General features: G+C 45.2%; 1 protein-coding gene across 1 annotated transcript; it reads left to right on the plus strand.

Annotated features, from left to right (window-relative positions):
• Positions 1 to 1,752: 1,752 nt before the first annotated feature.
• LOC137608814 (sodium- and chloride-dependent GABA transporter 3-like) lies at positions 1,753 to 16,728 on the plus strand. Its single transcript, XM_068335393.1, has 14 exons — positions 1,753 to 1,909; positions 2,032 to 2,166; positions 2,772 to 2,909; positions 3,360 to 3,450; positions 3,643 to 3,775; positions 3,850 to 3,984; positions 7,787 to 7,890; positions 8,058 to 8,182; positions 8,260 to 8,372; positions 8,460 to 8,597; positions 8,671 to 8,773; positions 8,997 to 9,097; positions 14,329 to 14,499; positions 16,711 to 16,728. The coding sequence occupies exons 1-14, from the start codon at positions 1,753 to 1,755 to the stop codon at positions 16,726 to 16,728; spliced, it is 1,662 nt and encodes a 553-aa protein (XP_068191494.1).
• Positions 16,729 to 18,897: the final 2,169 nt, after the last annotated feature.

Raw genomic sequence — 18,897 nt, forward strand, 5'->3', positions numbered from 1 at the left:
CCCGCCGCTTCCCACTTGGCTGCAAACCGGACCAGTGAGTGCTGCAGGTCACAGACCGATGACGCAAACAGGACCACATCATCTGCAAAAAGCAGTGATGCAATCCTCAGGCCACCAAACTGTAAAGCCTCCTCATCGCGACTACGCCTCGATATCCTGTCCATGAAAATCACAAACAGAATTGGTGATAAAGCGCAGCCCTGGTGAAAGCCAACAGCTACTCGGAACAAGTCCGACTTACTGCCAAGAACCTGAACGCAGCTCTCACTTTGGGCGTACAGGGATTGGATGGCCCTGAGGAGAGGCCCCCTCACTCCATACTCTCACAGTACCTCCCATAGTATATCCCTGGGGACCCGATCGTACTCCTTCTCCAAGTCTACAAAACACATTTAGACTGGATAGGCATACTCCCAAGGCCCCTCTAGGATCCCTGCGAGAGTAAAGAGCTGGTCCGTTGTTCCACGACCAGGACGGAACCCACATTGTTCCTCCTAAATCTGAGGTTCGAAAGTCGGCCGGACCCTCCTTTCCAGCACCTTGGAGTAAACTTTCCCAGGGAGGCTGAGGAGTGTGATGCCCCTGCAGTTTGCACACACCCTCTGGTCCCCCTTTTTAAAAAGAGGAACCACCACCCAAATCTGCCACTCTTCTGGCACTGTCCCATACTTCCACACAATGTTAAAGAGGCGTGTCATCCATGACAGCCCCTCAACACCCAGAGCCTTCAGCATTTCCGGGCCAATCTCATCAACACCCGGGGATTTGCCACCGTGAAGTTGTTTAACTACCTCGGTGACTTTGCCCTGAGAGATTGACGCGAATCCCCCATCATCCTCCAGCTCTGCCTCTGCAACAGAGGATGGGTTGTTTGGGGTAGTTGGATTCAGGAGTTCCTCAAAGTGGTCCTTGCAATGACCGACAACCTCCTTCAGTCGAGGTCAACAATGCCCACACCTTGCCATATACAGCTTGGATGGTCCCCCGTTTCCCCTTCCTGAGGTGTAGGACAGTCCTCAAGAACAACTTTGGTGCAGTCCAATAGTCCTTCTCCATAGCCTCACCGAACTCCTCCTACACCCTCTGTTTTGCCAGCTGCAGTCCTTTTGGCCCGTCGGTACCCTGCAACTGATTCAGGAGTCCCCAGGGGCAACATGTCCCTGAAGGTCTACTTCTTCAGTCGGACGGCTTCCCTGATAAATATATTTATTTTTACATTTGTAATATAACTAGTCCTCTGTGGACTTTTATACAATTGATTGAGATGTTTTCACTATTATCTACAGTATGTTCATTCATTCATTCATTCATTCATTCATTCACTTTCTAGCAGTTGTTCTGTTTATTGTTTATGGGGTTACTGAACTTATCCCAGCTGACTTATGGGCCAGAGGTGGTGGGCACTCCGAGCAGGACACCAGTGCACTGTGGAGCCACACGAAGACAACTAACCATTTGCACTCACGCTCAGACCTACAATCAATTTGGATTGATCAATATACATGAATTGCATGTTGTTGGAGGTAGGACAAAGCCGAAGAACCCGGGAAGAACCCACACAAATATGGGGAGAACATATAAAATCCACACAGAGAGGCCTTGAACCCAGAACCTTCTCACTGTGAGGCAAAAGTGGCACCCTCTCCACATTCATGCCTCCATTTTTTAAACAAATTATGTGTAAACAACTTCACAGAATTGGTTCCACCCTCCTATAAAAGATGTGACACCTGTTGGAACCTGGAAGGTGAAATGAACAGACAAAGAAAAAGGGAGGAAAGGCAGAGGAGGGCTGAGGACAGAGGACAATGGGCCAGTAAAACAGAATATCTACTGGTTGTTGCTGGAAATGTTGTCGGCCTTGGCAACGTGTGGAGATTTCCTTACCTGTGCTACAAGAACGGTGGAGGTGAGTGGACTATGAACATTTTTAGTCCATAGTGCAGTGAAATTATGTTAATGATGATAATTTTGTTATAATAAAGAAAATCAGTGAATTCCTTGATTATTAACGGTCAAACATGTGTATAGGTTCCTTTCTGGTACCATATGTTCTGTTTGCTGTCTTGTATGGGGTACCTCTGTTCCTACTGGAGACCTTCATTGGTCAGTACACACAGGAAGGATTTGTCACCTGCTGGACAAAGTTATGTCCACTGGCAAAAGGTGAATCATTCATTTACAATTACCTGTTTGTCTGTGAAATGTTTTTGTCCTGGTTGGAGAACAAGAAAGTTGAATGAACAGATCAAAATTTGGACCTGTATGTATTTTGAAATTTCAATATTCCTTATTTTGGGGAAAAAATGTTTATGTGTTCGAGAATTCTGGGCCTCTCTTTCCATATTTTATGTTCCATAACAGTCTTTTTATACCCAGTCTTGTTACTAATCTGCCAGTGAACTTCATCAATTTTGAGATGTTCCAACTTGTTTGTAGCTTATTAACATAAAGTTCAAAATGAACTTGTAATTTAAATTAAAAAAGCAGTTCTGATTTCCAAAAATTTCAATATGTATTTATGAAATTTCAAATTAAAATAACAGTCTTGAGACAAAACTTCAATTTATTTATTTAATTAGACAGCATTATAATGTCTTTGGAATTTGAGTTTTATTTTATTGAAACTAGATTGTGATATCCCAGATCTGAGTGATCACTGATTAATATTTTTTTTTGCCCAAAACTAACTGGATTAGTAAGATAATGTGGTTGGAAGACATTTTCAAACACTTCAAATATTTGTAAATGTAATTTTATTTATTTTTCAGGAATTGGCTATGGACATGTTGTGATGAAAATTTTTGACTTAAGCTTCATTATAATTCAAGCCTGGGCTCTCTTCTACCTGATATTCTCCTTCAGCTCCCAGCTCCCCTGGGCTATCTGTGAGAACTCCTGGAACACAGGTAAAGAGGACATCTATTTTAAATAATTAGTGTTTTATAATTATAGATTTAAGTTTGCTTAGTGGCGCAGTGGGTAGCGCTGTCACCTTACAGCTAGAAGGTTCCGGATTTCAATCTTTTTCCGTGTGGAGTTTGTATGTTTACCCATGTCTTTGTGGGTTCTCTCCAGGTTCTCCAACTTCCTCCCGCATCCGTAAACATGTACTCCAGGTTAATTGATCATTTCAAATTCCTCGTAGATGTGAATGTGTGTGAGTAGTTTTTCTCTTTTGTGTTCCTCCATGGTGCACTGGCGTCGTGCCTGGAGAGTCCTCCACCTCTCACCTGTTAGTCTGCTGGGATAGGCTCCAGCAACTCCCATGACCTGCAAAAGTGGAAAAAGCAGATAACAAAATTAATGAATGAATTAATTCCTCATGTTTTAATAAAATGTGTTGTTCACCAAACCAGGTAACTGTTTAAGTCTTCAGACTTTGGATTCTAACTCAACAAATCAGGACATACTGGAGAACACCACCTCTGCTGCTGTCGAGTTCTGGGAGTAAGTTATTATATATATTTTTTTATTGTGCTTCGACATATGATCCAAATAATTTCTTACTTATACACTTTATACAAACATATCCAAAGAGAACTGTATTTATTAAGTATACGTCTTTCAGATATAGTTGACCTCCCCTATCAAGGCTACAAATCATAGTACCATTTGTTCCAATTATATTTGTCCTCTTAGACAGCGGGTGTTGGGAATGTCTGGAGGCATTGAGGAACTGGGCAGTGTGAGATGGGAGCTGGCCTTGTGTCTTCTGGCCTGCTGGGTGTTCTGTTACTTCAGTATCTGGAAAAGTGTCAGATCATCTGGAAAGGTCCAGTGGAAACACAAATCCCATGTTGCTCATCAGCAGTCTTTCATAAATACTTGATTTCCTTTTTATTTTAGGTAGCATATGTCACAGCCACGTTCCCCTATGTGATGCTCTTCATCCTACTCATCAGAGGAATGACTCTACCTGGTGCTCAGGATGGGATCTACTTCTACCTGTATCCAGACCTGAACCACCTGGCTAACCTTGAGGTGGACTTTTACGTCTTTCCAAAAATAAAATTTAAATTTTTATCGTGATGATACCTCAAGAGGAATGATTCTCCTAAAATGAAAATTTAGTCATCATCTGCTCATCACACCAAGATAAAGTGATGTAATTTTCTAAACCATTATTCATATTTTCTGTGTGTAAACTAAGAACACATCCATTTTAAAAGCCCATCTATTTCCACATATTTAAATATCTTCCTCTCCTCCGAGAGCTGCCACCTTATTGTGGTGGGGGACTTTGAGTGCCCAAATGATTCCAGGAGCTATGTAGCCAGGGGCTTTATGCTTCTGCTAAAGTGTCCCTTGGTAAACAGGTCCTGGGTGACGGGCCAGACGAAGAGCAGTACAAAAACCCCTATGATGACAGAAAAATCAAGGACCGTGACGTCGCCCGGTATGGTGCAACCATGGGCCCCACCCTGGAGCCAGGCCCGGGGTTGAGGCTCGTATGCGAGCCCGAAAGGACAACGTGGGCCCAACCTCCGGTGGACTCACCACCCACCAAGGAAACTGTAGGGGACGGGTGCAGTGTGGATTGGGTGGCAGTCATCAGCATGGGGCTCAACGACCCAATCCCCAGACAAAGAGTCTAGCTCTAGGGGCATGGAATGTCACCTCACACGGGGGAGAAGAGCCAGAGGTTGTGAGGGAAGTTGAGAGGTACCGACTAGATATAGTTGGGCTCACCCCCACCCACAGCTTGGACTCTGGAACCCAAACCCTTGAGAGGGGCTGGACTCTCCACTTTTCTGATGTTGTCCAAGGTGAGAGATGAGAGGCGGTCGGTTGGGCTTGCTTGTGGCCCCACAGCACAGACATATCTTGGAGTTCACCCCGGTGAATCACAGGGGCCTGCCCTGTGCCTTTGGGTTGGGGACAGGTGTCTCACTGTCATTTCGGTCTACGGGCCAAATGGTAGTGCGGAATGCCCGGCCTTCTTGGAATCCCTGGGAAGAGTACTGAATAGTGCTCTGACTGGGGACTCCATTGTCCTCCTTGGGGACTTCAACGCTCACGTGGGCAATGACAGTTAGTCCTGGAAAGAGGTGATTGGGACGAACGGCCTCCCCGATCTGAATACGAGTGGTGTTCTGTTATTTGACTTCTGTGCTGGTCACAGTTTGTCCATAACATACACCTTGTTCAAACACAGGGATGTCCATAAGTGCACATGGCACCAGGACACCTTAGGTCGGAGGTTGATGATCGACTTTGTTGTCGTATCATCAGACCTCTGACCGCGTGTGTTGGACACTCGGATGAAGAGAGGGGCAGAGCTGTCAACCGATCACCACCTGGTGGTGAGTTGGATCCGCTGGCAGAACAGGGGCCCGTACAGACTTGGCAGGCCCAAGTGTTTTGAGAGTCTGCTGGGAACGTCTGTCAGAACCCTCTGTAATTGAGGTCTTCAACTCCCATCCCCGGGAGAGCTTCTCCAAGATCCCGCAGGAGGCTGGGGACATTGAGTCAGAGTGGACCATGTTCTCTGCATTCATTGTCGAAGCGGCTGCTTGGAGCTGTGGTCGCAATGTCTCTGGTGCCTGTCGCGGTGGTAATCCCCTAACCCGGTGGTGGACACCGGAAGTAAGGGAAGCCGTCAAGCTGAAGAAGGAGTCCTATCAAATTGTGTTGAATTGTAGGACTCCGGAGACAGCTGCCGGGTACAAGCAGGCCAGGTGTACTGCAGCTCGAGCAGTCGGGAAGCAAAAACTGGGGTCTGGGAAGAGTTCGAGGAGGCCATGGAGGTAGACTATCGGTCAGCCTCGAAGAAATTCTGGCAAACCATTCGGTAACTCAGGAGGGGAAAGCGGTGCACAACCAACACTGTTTACATTAGAGGTGTAGAGCTGCTGACCACGACTGAGGATATTGTCGGGCAGTGGAAAGAATACCTCGAGGATCTCCTCAATCCCACTGCCATGTCTTACACAGAGGAAGCAGAGGCTGAGGTCTCAGAGGTGGGCTCGTCCATCACCCAAGCTGAAGTCACTGAGGTGTTTGCCAAACTCCTTGGTGGCAAAGCACCAGGGGTGGATGAGATTCACCCTGAGTACCTCAAGTCTCTGGATGTGCAGGGACTGTCATGAATGACACGTCTCTGTAACATCGTATGGCAGTTGGGGACAGTACTTCTGGATTGGCAGACCGGGGCGGTGGTCCCTCTTTTTAAAAAGGGGGACCTGAGGGTGTGTTCCAACTATAGGGGGCTCACACTCCTCAGCCTCCCGGGTACAGTCTATTCCAGGGTACTCGAGAAGAACATTAGACCAATAGTCGAACCGCGGATTCAGGAGGAACAATGTAGTTTTCATCCTGGTTGTGGAACACTGGACCAACTCCATACTCTCCATCAAGTGCTCTAGGGTTCATGGGAGTTTGCCCAACCAGTCCACATGTGTTTTGCGGATCTGGAGAAGGCATTCGATCGTGTCTCTCGTGGTATCTTGTGGGGAGTGCTTCGGGAGTATGGGGTCCGGGGCCCTTTGCTGAGGGCTGTCCGGTCCCTGTATGACCGAAGCCAGAGCTTGGTTCGCATTGCCGGCATTAAGTCAGACCTGTTCCAGGTGTATGTTGGACTCCGGCAGGGCTGCAATCTATCACCAGTTCTGTTCATAATCTTAATGGACAGAATTTTTAGGCACAGCCGGGACCCAGAGGGAGTCCAAAGGATTTCATCTCTGCTTTTTGCAGATGATGTTGTCCTGTTGGCCTCATCAAACCTGAACCTTCAGCGTGCACTGGGACAGTTTGCAGCGGATTGTGACGTGAGTGGGATGAGTATCAGCACCTCTAAGTCCGAGGCCATGGTTCTCGACCGGAAAAGGGGGCCGTGCCCTCTTCAGGTCAGTGGAGAGTCCTTGCCCCAAGTGGAAGAGTTTAAGTACCTTGGGGTCTTGTTCAAGAGTGAGGGAAGGATGGAACGTGAGATTGACAGACAGATCGGTGCAGCTTCTGCAATGATGCAGTCATTGTATAGGTCCATTATGGTGAAGAAGGAGCTGAGTCGCAAGACAAAGCTCTCCATTTACTGGTACGTTCCTACTCTCACCTATGGTCATGAGCTTTGGGTCATGACCGAAAGGACAAGATCCCGGATACAAGCGGCTGAAATGAGTTTCCTCCGTAGAGTGGCTGGGCGCACCCTTAGAGATAGGGTGAGGAGCTCAATCACCAGGGAGGAGCTCAGAGTAGAGCCGCTGCTCCTCCGCCTCGAGCGGAGCCAGCTGAGGTGGCTCAGGCATCTGTTCCAGATGCCTCCTGGACCCCTCCCTGGGGAGGTTTTCTGGGCATGTCCTACTGGGAGGAGACCTGAGGAAGATCTAGGACACACTGGAGGGACTATGCCTCTCGACTGGCCAGGGAACGCCTCGGGCCCCCCCTGGAGGAGCTGGAGGTGTCTGGGGAGAAGGCAGTATGGGCATCCCTGCTGAGATCGCTTATCCGGGACCCGGCCCCGAATAAGCGGTAGATAATGGATGGATGGATAAATCTCTACCTTTCTATGGACACAGTACACAGATGTGGAAGAGTTAGTGATACCTGCCTCATAATTAAAATATTGCAAAATGTAATGCGATGGACTGTGAGGTCATTAAATATTTTCATATTCATTTCATTTCACAAGAATTGTGTTCTTCTTTATGTCTGAAGACATTTGTTGGGTTATGGTTACATTATAGTTACTCTGCCTTTCATTGCGTCCAGTTTTACTGTTCTATTTTGTCTGCAATTATAAATACAAAGCAGACAGTATATAAACAAATCATCTCTTACATTACAGGTTTGGATAGAAGCAGGATCTCAAGTAATGTTCTCCTACAGTCTGACTATTGGGACACTACCGGTCCTCGGTAGCTATAATGAGTACAACAACAACTGTTATAGGTAACAACTTTTGAATGATTTCAACCTGTGCAAGAAATTTGTGTGCCTGTGTTGCACAAGGCTGCAGATGTTTTGTTTTTTTCGAAGACTGCTTTTAAAGTACAGTTCATAAGATAATGGAAAGTTTTTTCTTTCAGAAGGGTTTGTTGTCTTTCTGTGACCTCCAGGGACTGTTTCTGGCTCTGTCTGCTGAACAGTGGCACCAGTTTTGTTGCTGGGTTTGTTATCTTCTCTGTACTTGGATTCATGGCTCAGTCACAGGGTGTGACCGTCGACACAGTGGTTGATTCAGGTATACTTTAAGATTTTATATGAACGACTGTTCATGAATAAAATTGTTCTCTTTTCTGTATAACTTCCTTCACACAGGTCCAGGTTTGGCCTTCATAGTTTACCCTCAGGCAACGGCTCTGATGCCGTTTCCACAGTTCTGGACGGTCTGTTTTTTCCTGATGCTCCTCTTCCTCAGTGTTGACACACATGTACGACACTTTCTTTCTCATTACCAATCGATTCATTACCAATGCATTTTCAATGTTGTTGTCTCATGGTGTCTTTTTTATTCTCAGTTTGTGACATTTGAGTGTTTAATAACCACGATAACGGACTTGTTTCCACAACTGATTCGTAAAAGGGGAAGACATGAAATCTTCGTCTTAGTCATGTGTGTCATCTTCTTCATCATACATCTGACTCTGGTCACTGAGGTAAGAAATATTTATTTAATTGTACTGCATTAATTATTACAACACAATGTCACACAAAATCTTCCTGTTGTAGGGAGGGATTTACATATTCCACCTTTTTGATTATTATGGCACGACCAGAGCCTGTCACTATTTCATGGCTTTATGTGAGTGCCTGGCGCTGTCCTGGGGTTTTGGTAAGCAAATCCGTTTTGTTTTCATTACACAATCTGAAAAAAAAACAATCTATTTTTGGTAGTTTAGTTAAGCTTGAGTTGTTGTTTTATTAGCATTCCCACAACAGATATGATTCACATAAATAATGCTATAATAATATGATGGCTGACTGAAGCGCTCCAATCTTTAAGACCTGTATTAAACTTTGTATGACTTGTGAGTTTCCGTATGAATTGCTATTAGGTGCTGATCGCATTCTTAACATCATTGAAGACATGACAGGACAGAAGCCAAATATATTATTCAAACTATGCTGGAAATACATCATTCCTCCTCTGTCCCTGGTGAGTGAGAAAAGTTTAAAAGTAAAATAAACAAAAAAAACTATTACTCTAGCAAGATTGCACGCTCATTCATACTCCACATGTTAAAATATGTACATCCAGATCAAATGATGGATTTGTCTGAGGTAAAGTGCTTAATTGAGTTGGCAATGCTAGAATTTACATGTCCAACAGATGAAAGTGAAGAATCAGACTTTTGACAACACTCAAGATAGGGGCATTTCACAAGTCTGAGGTCATAGACTAATTACAATAAAAATGGAATAAATGAAGGCAGTGATGTTCTCTATGGAGGTCTGTGAGAATTTACTACATTATGAATTGGACAGTCAATTATGTTAGAATATATCTTCTTAGTTATTCTAGCCGTATTATGGAAAGCCACATAACTTGTGCTTGCTATCATTTATTGTATTTTACATCTAGACCTCATACAAATGATTTACAGTGGTACTGATGAATTATCTGTAAACTGTCAGAAAATACAATTTCTCAATAAAGGTAAAATTTCTGCTTTCATTATTGAGCATAAATGAGCATAAAGACTTTAAAGCCTCGCTAAAACAATGTCACTAAATCCATGCTAAAACTAAGTTGTTGCCCCATTATTCCTATCACTGCCCATAGGACATTAGTGATTCTCCCTGGAGAGCGCCTGGGTTTTATTCACTCTGCATGTGTAGCACCTCTCTAGAGTATCCTGGGTCATGTTAAGAGGTGGCTAATGTGTGCTCTTTCACAAAAAGTGAGGGTTGAAGTGTGTGTGTGTGTGTGTGTGTGTGTGTGTGTGTGTGTGTGTGTGTGTGTGTGTGTGTGTGTGTGTGTGTGTGTGTGTGTGTGTGTGTGTGTGTGTGAGTGCGTGCATACAGTATGTGCGTGCGTGTGTGTGCGTACGTGTGTGTAAACATTTACTTGGAACAGTAGAGTGGTGGAGTACAGTAGTGGTTCAACATCATAGACATCAATGCAAGCCTGAATGCAGTTTATGTGGGCAGTAGCCCCAAACAAAACAGCTGCTTCACTACGCAGGAAAAAAAAAGGGGTATCCGCACACAAGATTATAATCTCAGTCGCACAGGTTCCAAGGCAGCAGGTACAGCAAGAGAAACGTAGAGGAGAAACATGTGGCTGAAAAAAATGTTCCCAATGCTAAGAACAGAAGAGTTTGCAATCCCGAATAAGTCCACCACTTTTCAACACTGTCCAGCTCTGTCAGGGTCTTTGTGCTAACTTTATTTCCACACAGCCTTTGGTAGTCAAAATTACTGGTAGCTAGCTCATTATCAAAGTCAATGTGCAAGTATTAACCAATAAGCATGCAGCTAATTTCAACATCCATCTGTGTGCCTACGCTGAGAATTTCAGCCAAACTAACAGAAGAGTATCGTAAACGTTTTTACTTTTAGAATCTTAGTCGAACACAAACATTCATTACCAACTTTTTCTTCCACTTCTCTGCAAAGGACACCTTTTGCACACCTTTTGTGATACTTACATTAAAAGCAACATCCGAAAAATAAAGGGCTGTCGGGTAGAAGCTATTCGGCTTTTGAAATTCCCGTCCCCCAGAACAACAAATATCTCTCATTACAATATGTTGTCAACCAACTCAGACATTAAATGTTTTCAACCAGTTCATACATTGAATTTTGACAGACATTCATACCCTTGTCCACTGTCAGATACTAGCGTTTGTCTCAAATATATCTTAAAGCATAACCATGTTTATATTCTTCCTACCTAGGAACAACAAGGTTTGTTAACATCATAGATGGTCAAAACAAGAAGTTGACCTTGCCAATGTTCTTCACAAGAATATAATGATCATAATAACCTCCCTCAGCAGACAGACAGTGTTTATCCAAGAATTAACCATTTTTTTACAGACACTTTAACAGTCTCCTCCGAGAGCTACCACCTTATTGTGGTGGGGGAGTTTGAGTGCCCGAATGATCCCAGGAGCTATGTTCTCAGGGGCTTTATGCTCCTGCTAGGGTGGCCCTAGGCAAACAGGTCCTGAGTGACGGGCCAGGCGAAGAGCAGTACAAAAACCCCTGTGATGGCTAAAAAATCAAGGACCATGACGTCGCCCGGTATGGCTCCACCGGGGCCCCACCCAGGAGCCAGGCCTGGGTTTGGGGCTCGTATGCAAGCGCCTGGTGGCCGAGCCTCTGCCCATGGGGCCCTCCTGGGCTCAGCTTGAAAGGACAAAGTGGGCCCAACCTCCGGTGGACTCACCATCCGCCAAGGAAACCATAGGGGATGGGTGCAGTGTGGATTGTGTGGCAGTCGTCAGCATGGGGCTCGACGACCCAATCCCCAGACAAAGACTTTAGCTCTAGGGACATGGAATGTCACCTCGCTGGGGGGAAAGGAGCCAAAGCTTGTGAGGGAGGTTGAGAGGTACCGACTAGATATAGTCGGGCTCACCTCCACCCACAGCTTGGGCTCTGGAACCCAAACCCTTGAGAGGGACTGGACTCTCCACTTTTCTGGTGTTGTCCAAGGTGAGAGGCGGCACGCTGGTGTGGGCTTGCTTGTGGCCCCACAGCTCAGCTGTTGTATGTTGGATTTCACCCTGGTGAACGAGAGGGTCACGTCCCTGCGCCTTTGGGTTGGGGGGAGGTGAATACCCAGCCTTCTTGGAGTCCCTGGGAGGAGTACTAAAAAGTGCTCCAACTGGGGACTCCATTGTCCTCCTTCGGGACTTCAATGCTCACATGGGCAATGACAGCGAGACCTGGAAAGGGGTAATTTGGATGAACGGCCTCTGAACACGAGTGGTGTTCTGTTATTGGACTTCTGTGCTGGTCACAGTTTGTCCAAAACGAACACCTCGTTCAAACACAGGGATATCCATAAGTGCACATGGCACTAAGACACCCGAGGTTGGAGGTTGATGATCGACTTTGTCGTTGTATCATCAAACTTCTGACCGCATGTGTTGGACACTTGGGTGAAGAGAAGGGCAGAGCCGTTAACCGATCACCACCTGGTGGTGAGCTGGATCCGCTGGCAGAGCAGGGGGCCGTACAGACTTGGCAGTCCCAAGTGTTTTGAGAGTCTGCTGGGAAAGTCTGGCAAAACCCTCTGTAAGTGAGGTCTTCAACTCCCACCTCTGGGAGAGCTTCTCCCAGATCCCGCAGGAGGCTGGGGACATTGAGTCAGAGTTGACCATGTTCTCCACATCCATTGTCGAAGCGGCTGCTTGGAGCTGTGGTCGCAAGGTCTCTGGTGCCTGTCGCGGCGGTAACCCCCTAACCCAGTGGTGGACACTGGAAGTAAGGGATGCCATCAAGCTAAAGAAGGACCCCTATCAAATCTTGTTGAATTGTAGGACTCCAGAGGCAGCTGACAGGTAGAGGCAGGCAAGGCGTACTGCAGCTCGAGTAGTCGCGGAGGCGACTACTCGAGAGTTTATTCCAGGGTACTTGACAGGAGGACCTATAGTCAAACCGTGGATTCAGGAGGAACAATGCAGTTTTCATCCCGGTCATGGAACACTGAACCACCTCTACACTCTCCATCGAGTGCTCGATAGTTTATGGGAGTTTGTCCAACCAGTCCACATGTGTTTTGTGGTTCTGGAGAAGGCAGTCGATCGTGTCTCTCGTGGTATCTTGTGGGGAGTACTTCAGGATTATGGGTCCGGGGCCCTTTGCTGAGGGCTCCGGCAGGGCTGCCTTCTACCACCAGTTCTGTGCATAATCTTTATGGACAGAATTTCTAGGCACAGCCAGGATCTGGAAGGAGTTTGAGGACCAAAGGATTTCATCTCTGCTTTTTGCAGATGATGTTGTCCTGTTGGACTCATCAAACCTGGACCTTCAGCGTGCACTGGGATGGTTTGCAGCTGAGTGTGACGCGAGTGGGATGGGGATCAGGTGTGCCCTCTTCAGGTTGGTGGATAGTTTTTGCCCCAAGTGGAGAAGTTTAAGTATCTTGGGGGTTTTTTCATGAGTGAGGGAAGGAAGGAATGTGAGATTGACAGACGGATCGGTGCAACTTCCACAATGATGCAGTTGCTGTATAGGTCTGTCGTGGTGAATAAGGAGCTGAGTTGAAAGACGAAGCTCTCGATTCACCGGTAAGTCTACGTTCCTACTCTCACCTATGGTCATGATTTTTGGGTCATGACAGAAAGGACAAGATACAAGCGGCTGAAATGAGTTTCCTCCATAGAGTGGATGGGGGCACCCTTAGAGATAAGGTGAGGAGCTCAGTTACCAGGGAGGAGCTCGGAGTAGAGCCGCTCCTCCTCCGTCTTGAGCGGAGCAAGCTGAGGTGGCTCAGGCATCTGTTCTGGATGCCTCCCGTACGCCTCCCTGGAGAGGTGTTCCAAGCATGTCCTACCAGGAGCAGACCTCAAAGAAGACCTAGGACACGCTGGATAGACTATGTCTGGGAGCACCTCGGGCTCCCCCTTGAGGAGCTGGAGGAGGTGTTTGGGGAGAGGGAAGTATGGGTATCCCTCCTGAGACTGTTGCCCCTGCGACCCGGCCACGGATAAGCAGTAGATGATTGATGGATGGATGGATGGATGGACACTTTAACGGTTTCATATTCCATTACATTGTCAAAAGATATCAACAAGCTCTTTAAAGTCTCAAACTTAATGTTAACCCTCCAAGCAGAAATCCATGGGGTTTTTTTGTTCATTAATCAATGTTTCTGACATTGAGGATGCTGAATGATTTTTCAACTGTTCTGTGGAATCCTTGAAGTGTTCAAAATTAGTGTAGAAGCTCCTGCTATTGATGTGATTCTGTTGTACTTATTTTTGGTGTAATAACAAGTCTTGCCCATCTTTATTGGTCGTATTTCACCAACTCCTCAGCACTCCTGATCACGATTGTTTTCATCTGCTCTGGAGAAAGTCCCTTTGTTATTATGAAGATCCTGCAGCTGTTCGTCCAGGTGTTGTCGATCAGTCAATTTTTCTTTAGTTTTGGAGGTTTTATAGCGGTATCAGCATTCTTTGCCCTTTTCGCAATAAAAAATTGAAGCCATGCTACCAGTTCTGTACATAAAAAGCATTGAAAGTTAATCAACACAACATAGTCCAGCAGGTTAGCACGTGCACATTAGCCAATTAGGCCTTAACACGAATTACAGTTGAAACTGACACACATGTCACATGAAGGTAATTTGATCATAATACTGTATAACCAAATGGATTTTATTGCAAGTGACTACCTCAACTGTTGTTTTCTCTAAATAATCTTTCACAGATTTCCTTCATCCTGTACCTGGTTGAATACAAACATCTTAAGTTTAATGACTGGTACATTTACCCTGACTGGGCGTACGTACTGGGATGGACCATGATGTTGTCATCTCTTCTCATTGTACCACTGTGGGCAGCTGCAAAACTGTTTCTGACAAGGGGGATGTCAACACAGGTGAGCATGCATGAGCACCTTTAGGAACTGCATATATCTCAAAAATATTCATGTTTTATATGTTCGGAACAAACTTTGAAAGAACTGAAAGTCTATTACAACTTTCCATTGACCCAAATCAAAGCTATAAACCCTTCTGTTCCCTTCTGTTCTGACACTGCACTGAAGATATTTGGTCTTGTATTTCTTATATTCCATTTTCAATTAAATGCCACCCTATCACAAAATGCTAGTTTGATTTATTTTATTGTTTGAATGTTTTTGGCAAGTATATTTCATGAAGCTTTTGAATTGCCTTTTTGAAATGTGCAACACTTGTCCTGCTTTTCCAGTGCTTATCTATCTGGTTCCACCCTGCTGAAGATCCTGCTATGCAGAGGGGGGAAATGGGAGAGGAGGAAACGTCTGTTGAGCTGGCAACATACACAGTGGAAACTTAGTGTAACCCTTAACAATATTTTATTACAGATCTGTGAACAATCAATCTTGTCAATTTGTTCTTCATGTAAGCATTATTATTAAGCAATTCATTCACAAGAGTGAAGTGTAGAGTAAAAATGTTGGAGTTGGAGCCTATCCCAGCTGTCTTAGGGTGTGAGGTGGGGGGAAACTCTGGGTATGAAATTTTTATTTTTGTGGAAAATATTTAGCTGAATGAGAGTTCTGGGTCCCCGTTGCCATATTTATGTTCCATAATGGTCTTTTTATACCCAGTCATGTTACTAATCTGCCAGTTAACCTCATTGATTTTGAGACATTCCAACTTCTTGTAGCTTGTTCAAAATAAGTTCAAAATGAACATATAATTTAAAACAGAAATGGATTTACAATTTCCAACATTTTCAACATGTTGTCTTTGTGTGATTTTTAATTGAATGTAGGGTCTCAGGAAATTTGTTCTACTTATTTACTTATTTACTTAGACGGGATCATGAGGTCTTTGCTGTACAAAACTGTGGTGAGACCAGCGATGTTTTTTAGTCTAGAGACAGTGTCACTGAGGAAAAGAAAGGAGACAGAGCTGGAGGTAGCAGAGATGAGGATTCTGAGGTTCTCTCTGGGAGTGACCAGGAAGGATAGGATCAGCAATTTGAGTACATCAGAGGGACAGCACATGTTGGAGGTTTTGGAGACAAAGTCAGAGAGGCCAGACTGAGATGGTTTGGACATGTCCAGAGGAGAGATAGCGAATATATTGGTAGAAGGATGCTGAGTTTTGAACTGCCAGGCAGGAGGCCTAGAGGAAGACCAGAGAGGAAGTTTATGGATGTAGTGAAAGAGGACATGAAGGTAGTTAGTGTGAGAGAAGAGGATGCAGAAGACAGGGTTAGATGGAGGTAACTGATTCGCTGAAGGAAAAAGCCCAAAGGAAAAGAAGAAGAAAATAAGATAAGGTCTTTGTAAATTTGATTTTATTGTAGTGAAAGTAGTTTGTGATATGCAAAATCTGACAGAACGATTGATGACTGTTTGTACAAGATAAAAATAGTATTTTTTTGCCCTGAGCTAACTGGATTCGTGAGCTGATGTACTTGGAAGACATATTCAAACACTTCAAACATTTGCATACACATCTTGTCCCATGATGACTCTCATGATATCACATTTTTTATGGTGTAGCAATAGTGTGTATTATATGATTGTAATTCCAGTTCCTATTGTGCCTTACAATTCTTGTTTTAATTTCAGTTTTTGGGGGGCTTTAGGTATGATTATTTCACTGAAGCCAAGTAAGGTAAAGAATGAGGCAATTAAGAACACAAAGAACATGTAAAAATATACCTGAGTGACTATGTAATTTCCCTACAGGGATTAATAAAGTGTACTTCTTCTTATTCTTCTTCTAATTAATCTGTGAGATGCCTTTTGTTTGATTTTTTACTAATTTTTATTTTTATTTTCTCATTTATTGATTTGTTAGCAATGTTCTTTCACAATTTAATTCACATGTGTCAGTCAAAGCACTAAATGTGTGTCTAGATACTGATCTTTGTCTTTCTTTTTGTGACGAGAATATACAAGCAAACCTTGTTTACTGTTTGACTTTTGAATAGTAATAAAATAGCTAATAAAATTTTCACTTGAATATGACAATGTCCTGCGGGCTGTTGGCTCAGGATAATGAGGATCAGGTTGAGTGAGGTGAGGGAGGCAAATGCGGTGCATTGGACTACTCACTATCAATCAATTCCCACTCTCTCTCTTTGACAGGCAGATGAACCCAACTGAACCCTCCAGAGCAAGCATAAGTGACAGTGGTGGGGAAAAATTCCCTCTTTGAGGAAGAAACTCCGGGAAGAAACTCTTCTGGGCAGCCATCCGCCTTGACCGGTTGAGTGGGAAAAAAAATAAAAGGAAGATAAGGACAGAGTAAGAGAAAGAGAGACAGAGAGAGAGTTGTCAGATAGTCCAGATAGAGTCAGTGTCCTTATGGTTATAGTTAGACGATTTGATGCAGTCAGGCTGTGTTCACCGACTCCTGGGTTGTTGCCTTCAATACATGTTCCCCATCATGTAGTTGGTTAATTCAAGGCACAATTACAGCTGCATGGACGACTGTATGGTGGCACAGAGGAAGAAAGGCAGCAGGACTCCAGCTGATGGTTAGGTGAGTGGTGACACTGGTGAGATTGGAGGAGAAGGTCCACAGCGGATGGACGGATGAGGGGTGAACCTGAGAAAACCTGTGAGGACATAGAGCACAGAGACTCCAGGGAAGATGTTCAGTTAGTAGGGTGTGATTAGAGAAAGAAGGAGAGAGGAGCTCAGTAAGTCTGGATGTTGAGTCTCCAACAGTGTAGGTCTATAAGAAAAAGAATTTATCATTCTAAGCTGACTTAATTGCAAAATTTTTGTAAAGAAATGTTTTAAGTCTTGTCTTAATGATGAGAGTGTGTCTGCCTACCGAAATGAGGAAGGGAGGTGGTTCCACAATAGAGGGGCTGCACAAAGCACTAGATCACATATGTTAAAGTCAAGGCCCACGGGCGAGATCTGGCCTGTAGTGAATTATTTATGGCCTGTCGGATGATTTTTTATTACTATTAGAACCGGCCCGCAGGCCACATCGGCCCTCTGGTGTTTTGCACGCACCAAAACTACATTTACTATTATTCTACGCATCTCTCAACGGAGAAATGCAGATGCACCTGAGGCTCTAAAAACATAAACTCCACCTTGTGGACTAAAACGGTAATAACCCGTCATCATTACAACAGTCCTCCCCCTTTAAATTTCAAAAACACAAATATAACTAGAAACTAGTACTGTCAGGCGATTAAAAAAACTAATTTAATTAATTACAGGATTTGTAATTAATTAATCTAATTAATCTCATTTTAATGTCATACATGCTAAAGGCCCCCAAATAAAGAACTTGAATTCTAGGACCCCCTCCTTGAGTTGTCACCTTTTCGTGGTGGAGGGGATTGTGTGTCCCAATGATCCTAGTAGCTAAGTTGTCTTGTGCTTTTTGCACCTGGCAGGGTCACCCATGGCAAACAGGTCCTAGGTGAGGGACCAGACAAAGGACAGCTCACAGACCCTCAATGATGAATGCAAATAATCAACCACGTTTTCCCTTGCCCGGACGCGGGTCACCGGGGAGCCAGGCCTGGAGGTGGGGCTCGAAGGCGAGCGCTTGGTGGCACCCATGGGGCCCGGTCGGGCGCAGCCCAAAAGAACAACGTGGGTTCCCCTTCCCATGGGCTCACCACCTGTGGGAGGGGCCATAGGGGTCGGGTGCATTGTGAGCTGGGCGGTGGCCGAAGGCGGGGACCTTGGCGATCTGACCCCCGGCTACAGAAGCTGGCTCTTGGGACGTGGAATGTCACCTCTCTGGCAGGGAAGGAGCCCGAGCTGGTGTGTGAGGTTGAGAAGTTCCGACTAGATATAGTCGGGCTCACCGCTACACACAGCTTGGGCTCTGGTACCAGTCCTCTCCAGAGGGGTTGGACTCTCTTCCACTCTGGAGTTGCCCATGGTGAGAGACGCCAAGTAGATGTGGGTATACTTATAGCTCTCAGGCTTGGCGCCTATTGGGGTTCACCCCTGTGGACAAGAGGGTAGCCTCCCTCTGCCTTCGGGTGGGGGGCCGGGTCCTGACTGTTGTTTGTGCTTATGCACCAAACAACAGTTCAGAGTACCCACCCTTTTTGGAGTCCTTGGAGGGGGTGCTGGAGAGCGCTCCCACTGGGGACTCCATCGTTCTGCTGGGGGACTTCAATGCTCATGTGGGCAATGACAGTGAGACCTGGAAGGGTGTGATTGGGAGGAGCTACCCCCCTGATCAGAACCCGAGTGGTGTTCTGTTATTGGACTTCTGTGCTTGTCACGGACTGTCCATAATGAACACCATATTCAGAAATAAGGGTGTCCATATGTGCACTTGGCATCAGG

This window comes from Antennarius striatus, chromosome 15 (genome assembly GCF_040054535.1).
Source record: "Antennarius striatus isolate MH-2024 chromosome 15, ASM4005453v1, whole genome shotgun sequence".
Classification (NCBI taxonomy): Eukaryota; Metazoa; Chordata; class Actinopteri; order Lophiiformes; family Antennariidae; genus Antennarius; species Antennarius striatus.